This window comes from Nansenia antarctica (assembly GCF_963989245.1).
Source record: "Nansenia antarctica genome assembly, chromosome: 4".
NCBI classification, from domain to species: Eukaryota; Metazoa; Chordata; class Actinopteri; order Argentiniformes; family Microstomatidae; genus Nansenia; species Nansenia antarctica.
The window spans coordinates 54,296,173-54,305,816 of NC_137689.1; the positions used below are offsets into that span (position 1 = coordinate 54,296,173).

General features: G+C 43.3%; 2 protein-coding genes across 3 annotated transcripts in view; one reads left to right on the forward strand and one right to left on the reverse strand.

Annotated features, from left to right (window-relative positions):
- Positions 1-534: 534 nt before the first annotated feature.
- Positions 535-7,663, reverse strand: thnsl2 (threonine synthase-like 2). Of its 2 annotated transcripts, none has more exons than XM_080529990.1 (9): positions 7,610-7,663; positions 5,999-6,240; positions 5,479-5,673; positions 5,077-5,229; positions 4,495-4,734; positions 4,005-4,153; positions 2,371-2,496; positions 2,035-2,189; positions 535-1,220 (listed from the first exon to the last, which is right to left on the reverse strand). In XM_080529990.1, exons 2-9 carry the CDS (start codon positions 6,219-6,221, stop codon positions 989-991), a joined length of 1,473 nt encoding a protein of 490 aa, XP_080386116.1. In that variant the 5' UTR covers positions 6,222-6,240; positions 7,610-7,663; the 3' UTR covers positions 535-988. The 2 variants fall into 2 exon arrangements, with proteins under 2 accessions (XP_080386116.1, XP_080386115.1); XM_080529989.1 differs by having other exon boundaries at positions 5,999-6,243; positions 7,610-7,660.
- Positions 7,664-8,815: 1,152 nt separating this feature from the next.
- The window catches only part of fabp1a (fatty acid binding protein 1a, liver), a gene marked incomplete at both ends in the record, with an annotated part of 1,202 nt that continues 373 nt past the window's right edge, over positions 8,816-9,644 (forward strand). Inside the window, 2 exons of the mRNA XM_080528807.1 lie at positions 8,816-8,882; positions 9,282-9,454. Of these exons, the coding sequence (XP_080384933.1) occupies positions 8,816-8,882; positions 9,282-9,454 (240 nt within the window). The remainder of the gene's footprint in view (positions 8,883-9,281; positions 9,455-9,644) is intronic.

Here is a 9,644-nt window from a genome sequence, read left to right on the forward strand (position 1 = left end):
GCATCGCATCACCCTTGAAGATCAAGGCAGCCTTATATAAATACATTTTATACAGCCGATAGGTATAGATGTACACGATGAGTTTTACAAAGAGTAGCAATGTAGTGTGATGGTGCTCTGTGAGATTTAATTAAAGCTTACTGTAAACAAAATATCACTGTCTGGTGACTCACTGTAGGATGAGCCTGGTCATATGCAAAACATTGTGGTGAAACTTTTGACAGTGTGGTGTGTATGTATGTGTGTGTGTGTACCTTGACAGAATGCTGACTCATACAGCCTTAGAACAGAGAGTACTATAGGTCAGGAGTATGGTTGTAAAACACCTTATCCACAGATACATGCAAGTCTGATAAGAACAAACTCACAGGCATACTAACCGAAAAAAAGGCAAACCAACATAATGTAACAAATACATGGTATGTGGAAATACTGTAAATCAAAGTCTCAGAGCTCACACACAAGATTACCATGCACCGTTTATTGTGCAGGAGTAGGCTAACATTTACTACATAAGTAATACACCTGGTACTTCAGAAACAGGCACAAGTGATATAACACGCTTGGATAAACAGATCATCTACAATTTATCTACGCTTGAGATCCAACATATCATCTCTTCACCAGCATTCATTACAAGTACGGTACAGTAACTGATCACTGCAAGAGAGTCAATCAAATCCAATTATAGCGTGTTTTGCCGGACGGAGGCAAATAGGTTTCCTATATTGTGACGTTAGAATTATAAGGTTCTATCTCCATTTTTGTCAAAATTGAGTTTTTTACATAATCTGATCCATTAGGTGTATATTAATGCAGGTGTTATTTTTTAAATGTTGACATTTTTGAGTTAGTAATTCATAAAATACAAAGGTTCCATATCACAAAACATAATGGAATGTAAAAACTTTGATGCTCAATATCTCTGAACTACCCTAAACGGAGATAGAACCTTATAATTCTAAGCTCACGATATGTGTTTTAATCATCAACTGTAGTAAGCACCGCCACGTTGCCTGGCTGAGCCTATAGACGTGATGATGTCCTTCAGCCTGCTCTCCCAGTCCCTCACCCAGTCCTGACCAGGGGTCCTGTCAAGCTCCTGACAGCGCGTCGCCATGGTGTCCAGGGCTCGTACCGCCTCAGGGAGGTCCTGGGTCAGCCCCGCCTTGTGCACTGCCTCCTGGAACTTCGCTGGAGAGGCAGTTGCTATGCAGCACCTGGACAGGAAGGTTAGGGTTAAATAATGAGGTAGTCGGTGGCTACCGTGTGAGGTCATTAAACAACAAAGAATGTGTTGATACAGTGGGGGAAATAAGTATTGAACACATCAATATTTTGTCCAGTAAATGTATTTCCAATGAGCCTATTCAAGTGAAATTTGCACCAGACTTTGGTATTAACTCAAACAATCCAGACCAAAAATCTAAACATTGAAGTCCATATGTAAATAAAGTTATGTGTAATAAAGTGGAATGAAACTGGAAAAAAGTATTGAACACACTAACTGAAATTAATTCAATATTTAGTGGAGAAGCCTTTGCTTGTAATGACAGCTTCAAGGCACTTTCTGTATTCTGTTTCTAATCGCCCGCAGTATTCAGGTGTGATTTTGGCCCATTCCTCTACACAGATTGTCTTTAAATCTTGAAGATTGCGGGGGACCCTCTTGTGAATCTGGATCTTCAGATGCTTCCACAAATGTTAAATTCGGTTTAAGTCAGGTGATTGACTGGGCCATTCCAACAAGTTGATTTTCTTAATACTCAATTTCTTTCTTTCTTTCTCAATACTTATTTCCCCCATTGTATATGTACACAGTTGAGACTCACACTGATATGTTTATATTTGGTAAAAAAAAAAGTGTGTGAGCAGATTGGTTGGCTCACAAAGGGTTTGTGTGCATGTGTCTGTGTGTGTGTGTGTGTGTGTGTGTGTGTGTGTGTGTGTGTGTGTGTGTGTGTGTGTGTCTGTGTGTGTCTGTGTGTGCATGTCTGTGCACATAATGTGTGCGTATGTGTGTGTATCTCACACCTGTTGACCCCTGGGCTGGGGGGACAGTGGTAGTGGTGCCAGACAGCCACAGCAGTGTGAGGACACAGCAGATACTGGTTCTCTTCCCAGCATCGCTTCATGGTCTCCACTATCCCTTCATCCCTCACTGTACCTGTAGAGATGACCTGGGACAACTGGGGAGGGAGAGGGAAAGAGAGAGATAGATAGACACGAGCAGACACAGACAGAAGAGTGTGGAGAGAGTCAAAAAAGGAAGGATACCAGGGGGCTGACAGAGATTGTGGGAGACTGAAGGTACAAAATTCTTCCAAGAAGGATATCTAACTGTAATGGTAACTCAAATAAGGCAATGACCTGTTTGTGGAGTGCTTCAGGTAAAGTATGTTTGTGAGAGTGTTGGAACGCCTCCATCATTTCCTTGATCAGGGTTCCATTTCTACCAGACAGCAGCCAGAACACACGCTCCATGTTGTATGGGTCCTGGATGAGATAGGCTTGTTAGCTTTAGTAGGTAGGTACACACACACATACATACACACACACTAGGGATGGACGGTTTCCAATTATTGAAACCGAAAAACCGTCAGAGAGTAAAACCGCGGTTTTCCGGTTAACCGAAAAATACAGTAAAAAAAAAAAAAAAAAAAAAAAAAAATTTAAATGAGCGCCAATTTCAAATAATTGAGCCCTGCTGCTACAATACACTCATGTCGAACACCATTAAAACACCGTAAGCACAGTCGCAACACATTTAGGCTACTTAGTTTCACAAATATAAGTGGAAAGGCAGACTTTTGTAAGCTACACCATACATGAAAACACATGAACACTTAACACACCAGCTCCGCTGATCCAGGGTGCACGCCTGCACGGAAGATCATCTCTTGGAACAGCGTCTTCATTGAATGAACTGCTTTCTCAATATCTTGGTTCTTAGACAAAGTTTCAGCTGCTGCTCAATGTATTTAAATATTTGAATACTGCTCAATAATCACTGAAATATTAGACTTAGAATTATGCAGTGAACATACTTAAAGCTTTTCATAAAAACCACATGCCGCGAGACTGACTCGTCCTGAACTGTCGTAAGTCAATCAACAAAGAATGCCCATCAAAATAAAAGTGCCCATGGTAGAGCTGTCAAAATAGAGCTTTCAAAATAAATGTACTAATACAGATAGAGATAAATACAGAACTACCTTTGCGTCACTAAGTGACCGCGTATCTTCTGAGACATGCGTTCTGTCATCACTTTCAGTAGCGCCTTCACACACAGTGGCGCTGTGCACAAACACTCTTGATCCGTATAGCTCTTGTTTTATTATATTGTGGTTTAGTAAATACTGCACTTGGAGTTACATTCAATGCATGATTTGTACTATAGAACATAAATAAAGTTTGATTGATTGATTGATATCAAATCAAATCACATTTTATAGCGCATTTCTCACAAAAGTGACCCAATGCGCTTTACAGAGAGCAGCGAAAATGATCTTATTAAATGTAAGCGAGTAATTGTAAAAAACCTTTCCTATCTACCAATAACTGAAGGCAACTATCTTTCCCATAGAGTGATTCGTTACCCTTAAATATAATCCCAATTAGATATTAATCCTCAGTTATTCTTCACAACTGACCAAACCTCTCACTCATTGCGCGGCAGATTCAGACTGTATCATTGTTATTTTCACACACGACAAACATGTGACATGTTCCAGTTTTATTCTTATTCTATTTTATTCTTCTAAAAAAAAAAAAAAAAAAAAAAAAAAAAAATCCGGTTTCAGACGGTTTTGATAAAAAACCGTTTCTATTTTTATAAACCGCGGTTTTCGGTTTAACCGAAAAACCGTCCATCCCTAACACACACACATACATACACAGACACATACATACACACACACACACACACACACACACACACACACACACCCACACACACCCACACACACTTTCAAAACAAAGTGTCGAGCCATCACGCACAGTACCTGAATGTCTATGGCTGGGGCCAAGGTCTGAGTGACATCGGTTGCCATGGAGAAGTCGCCACTCTGCACTGTCCTGTGTACTATGTCATTGGCGTTCACCATAGCAACGAGGCGCAGCGGTACCCCCATCTGCTGCACAATGCAGCCGGCTGAGAAGGGGGACGAGGGGGGGAGACGAGAACGACGACAAAGAGTAGAGAAAAATCTGAAAAACGAATGCTAATCCTGTCTTCTTTGCTTGATTCCTTTGCTTTCCTTTGTGCCGACTAATCTGAAGGGGTGAGGAGGCCCAGTCCTTTACAATACTAGTATGTTCTGTGTAGGGATACCGTAATACCGTATCAGCGGTGGGGAGAGGAGAAGAGGAAAGGAAACCAACTGCAATGTTAGACTATGACTATGTTATGTTGAGACAATAGGTCATACTTTAATATTTCATTGAAAAAAACTAAAGAGAAGAGAGAAACAGTGACACGGTAACAGTTCTCACCAGCGATGTTCCCCGCCCCTCCCGTTGGCACCACCACCTCCAGGGGGGGTAAGGGAGCCCCTGCCTCTGCCTGATCCAGGCCACTCATTTGCAGGTAGGCGTAAATGAAGTGAGCCAGCTGGACCAGGATACGGGACCAGTTGACGGAGTTGAGGCTCATCAGACCGTGGCGTTTCACCAGATCCTGGTCCACAAACAGACGCCGCAGGGGCACGTCAATATCATCAGAGCTGCCGGCCGCTATATGCACACACACACACACACACAAGGGCACACGCACACACGCACACACACACACACACACGGGCACACACACACGGGGCACACACACACACATGGAGGGGAGAACATTTTTGTTGTTAGTAATTACCTTTATCCAGACCTCCAGCAAACTTACCTCAGAAATGTATGCATTTCAATAGACCAAAGTAGCCTCCTGTCCTCATCTCCTTTCCAAACATTCAACTATACTAACATGAATCAACAGGTGAAAGCCAAAGCCTACTTAGTCTCCTTCCCTCTACTTGACACTATTGAGATACCCCCCCTTGCAGCTCTTTGTCCCCCTCTCCTCCCTCTGACCTGAGAACACATGGATGTTGTCCTCCAGGCAGGTGGTCATCTGTCTCTCCTGTACATGGGTGATGCGTCCCCGGGGGTACACCACCACCACATCCAGCCCACCCAGGCCTTTCGCACTCTGGATGGCAGAGCCACCTGTGTCCCCGGACGTACCTGAAGGTATAGGCCGCAGAAGGGGAGAAGAAAGGTTTTGTTGCCAGATACAAATTGTCCTTTTAATTGACACAATTCCATATTGTTATTTACGTTGTATAGAAAGGGTCATGGAAGGAAAAGATGGAGTTGAAGCCATGGGACCAGGGGATTTTCTTGACTACATGACCAAGCCCAAAAAAACTCTATAATTAGGGCCTGATCAGGTCACGTTGAAAATGTTTTTGTTCAGGAAAAAGTCCCTCTTACCCACAAGTACGATGGCGCGGCGGCTGTCTTTGTGGAGGAAGTAGTCCAGGAAGCGCACGGTGCAGGTCATGGCCAGGTCCTTGAAGGCCATGGTCTCTCCATGGAACAGCTCCAGGACTGACAGACTCCCCTTCAGCCTGGCTAACCTCACTACCCCGGGGACAGAGAACCCTGACAACGCAGCAGAGGTCAGGGCTGGAGGGGTGGGGGGAGAGAGAGGGGACGACAGACAAGGAGAGACAGAGAAAGACAGTGAGGCTGAGAGAGCGGCAAAGTTAGAGAGACGATTGAGTCCAATATGCAGGTGTGGTGGGTGTGTAGGTCATATTGAAAACACCATGTCACCTTCCTCACTTTACCCCAACTGTATGATGTACAGTATCCTCAAACCATCAAATCAATCAACACATTTTATCTACCACCACCATATCATCCAGCCCAGCCTGTCTCACTCTCTCTATCTGTCTGTTTATCTATTCCTCTTTCAACTATCCACCATATCGGGCCCAGCCCGTCTCACCCTCCAGGTCTGCTCGGGGGATGAGGTCAGTGGGGATGAAGAGTGAGCAGACCTCTGTCACCAGCTGGGGGTAGGACAGAGAGCTCCAGGACCTCAGGGTGGCAGGGCTCAGCGCAGGGATGGTCTCCGGCATGAACATCCCCCCGTCAGGGGCGTAGCCTGAAAACAGGACCTCACTGAAGCTCCATCCCTGGATGCCCCCCCGGGTGCTGCAGTACCTCATCCCACCAACACACTCACACCTGCTGGGGGACAGAGAGGGGTATGATCAGGGGTGCACATAACTTTTTGGGGCCAGTGCTCAGAGGAGCACCTAGGGATGCTGCTTGGTGCTCCCCGAGCTCGCGAGTCACGACCCGTCCCACAGGATGGATAAAAAAGGGATACATGGATAACTTATAGAAGCAAAACGACATTTATTCATAAATAAAGATGAACGAACAAATGATTGTGTGCAAAACAAAATAAACAAATGCAAAATCAAATGACTGCTCTTTAAGCATGAAAGTCTGTCAGACTCCTTTAAACACAATGAAATCAACTGACATCTCTTTAAGCACTAACTGAATGTCTGTTCTTTAAACACTATGAAATCAACGGACATCTCTTTAAGCACTGCTCTGTTCTGTAAACACTGAAATCAACTTTTCAACAAAAAGTTACAGCCTAAGCATTTATTTATGCTACAAGCTTAATCATCTTCATCACTGCTCTCTTTACTGCTGTTAATACTGTCCTCAATATCTACCATGGTAGAGGATGTTGTAGGGCAGGCTATCACTTTAAATAGCTCATTATTTTGATTGTGCAACAAAGTCTTTTTTTTTTTTTTCTCTAATAGAATTCCCAACCATATCCTGGGTCAGGGGTCTATGTGCGATAATGAAGCTGTAAAACAAACGTCTGAACGTTTGAAAGCTTCAGAGAAAAGAAACGTGAAGTCCCTTGGTGTTGTTTTTCCTTTTAGCGACGAGTCGTTCGGGACTGAATTTTCACGTGGCGGCGCCGCGGCGTGATAACCGTGCGATACGCGGAATGAAAGTACGATTTACGATACTTTCCGAATGTTTTCGTGAGGGGAGTCGCCGTGGTCGTCGTCGGTCGACTGTTGTGATGGATTACTCGTCGGGGACGGCAAATAGTTACTTAGTGGGGCTTGCAGTGATGCAGCAGTCAGCAGTCAGCAGGTAGATTTTGAGGAAGTAAATTCCTCTCCCAGCGCTTCCAGCTGTTGGTGCGCAAGAGCGCGTTCATGCGGCTGATCTTCCGCGCAGGATGCATTTTGGCGACGCATGCGCACTGGCGCACCAGTTATGTGCACCCCTGGGTATGATACCTGGTTATTAGGCCTGTTACAGGGGCCCGTTCAAGCACTTAACTGTTCCTTCCTTCCCTCCTTATGATCTCTGATCTGATGGTTTGATTTAATTGCTGAATTCAAGAGGATGGATACCCAGGAGGAAACACATAGGCTTTGAGGGAAGGCACTAATAAAAGGTCTAAATTCTGTTTAATGCCTCATTGGTATAATGACAGTTTTACGTGTTATGACAGAAGCACATTTTGTTTGGCAACATTTTAATTAGCTTAACAGTAACGTTATCTACTGACTTTGATAAGCAATGAGTGCAGCCTGCTGTCGTCTGCTTATCAGCACTAGTCTCGTCGTCGGATCGAAAGTATGAACTCTAGTAGGGATCGCGGAACTACAACATCGGTTCGAAGGGAAAAGGTCAAGGGAAATGAATCCACTTTCCAGAATAATTACACTAAAGCGCCACCTTCTGGTCTACATCAAAATGACTAACCCCATCCAAAAATATAGAAAACTGAGGGGACACAAATTGATTAAACAACAAATAACGGGCTATTATTTAAGGTTTGATATTTCTACAACTGAAATAACTGATCAATTAACTACAATGTCCTATGGCCTAAAAGAGATCTGTATAATAAAAGGCATGCCATATATAGACCCTGACCGTGTCACTGCACTCTGTACGTGTCATAAAGATTACCGACCTACACAGCAGTTCACAATCATACCGTTGTTCCCTTTTGTATGAATGCAATATGTTCGTTTTTTTTATTGAAAAGGCATAGCCTACTTAGATAAACGAAATAAACAACAACAACAACAACAAAAACATCGCTTCATGTCAATATAAAAATTAGGGATATGTAATTAGTGTTCATCTAGTAACTAGTTCATCAAGCTGCAACGTTTGCAGGAAAAATGCTATACAAATAAAAGTTATTATTATTATTATTATTATTATTATTATTATTATCATCGACAGCATTGGTTGTTTCCAAAGTACACCGATACCGTCAGACAACTCATCACACACACAACCACACACACACACACACACACACACACACACACACACACACACACACACACACACACACACACACACACACACACACACACAGACACACACACAGACACACACACAGTCAGTCAAAGACAAGGACTTAATACACACATACTACAAAATAAACGTATTACTATGATAATGACATCAACCACAATTAAGTCTAAATTAAATGGCCATCATGAGTCAAAGATCAAAGCGATTATAATACATGACTCACCACTTCCTAAATTGATTTTACAGGATTATCGGCGCGGGTCAGATGACTAATGTCCTCCAGACGCAGAGCAGTAATCGCCAGAGTTTCACAATGGATCAGCTAATCTGCAGCCACGCAGTAATTAAGTCACCTGATGTGTCTAGTCAATGATCACCAACGTGTTGACTATTTAAGGAGAAGAGACTCATATTCTCATTCCCTTCTCGCTCGTGCATAATGGCATTCACAGGAAAATACCAGCTTGAGTCTCAGGAGAACTTCGAGCCTTTTATGAAGGCCATTGGTAAGTGATAAATCAATTAACTTTTAAGGTATATTTGTAAGTTTGCACTATGCAAAAATAATGTTCTACAATGTTGTCCTTAATTAGCATTTAGCCATGACTTCTATTCTTGCTTGTGGTGGCTGTTCTTGCACCACACATCTGCAGCCAGCACACCAAGTCTTATCTGTGCACAACTCATCTTTGCACTTCAGCACATTGAATCTGAGATTAAATTGTTTACTGCACTTAATTACCTTTTCAGAGAGTGCTCTAATCAGACAGATCTCATCACTGGAGATGATTGGCTGGATGACTCCTGCTGGCACCCAAAAACTCCTCTTTGATCAAAGCATACCAAATGAACAAGGGCTTGTTATGAATAAGCTCTAATCTTTGAGTTGTGATTCAACCTTCCAGGTCTGCCAGATGAGCTGATCCAGAAGGGAAAAGACATCAAGAGCATCTCAGAGATCGAGCAGAATGGTGACCAATTCAAAGTGACCGTGACCACGGGAACGAAGGTCATGGTCAACTCCTTTACGGTCGGCCAGGAGAGTGAGCTGGAGACACTGACTGGAGAGAAGGTCAAGGTCAGTTGGCCAACCAGACACCTGATGTACAGCCTATGTGGACCTTAGCCGCTGCTAATTTTCAGAGTAACTGTTCAGGTTTTTCTGTACATGTTTGCCCTTGGAATTTTTGTGATGTAACTGAAGGAGAGAGTGGGAACTCTCTAATGACTCCAGTGTCTTCATGTGTCAATTCCCTGGGTTGTGCTAT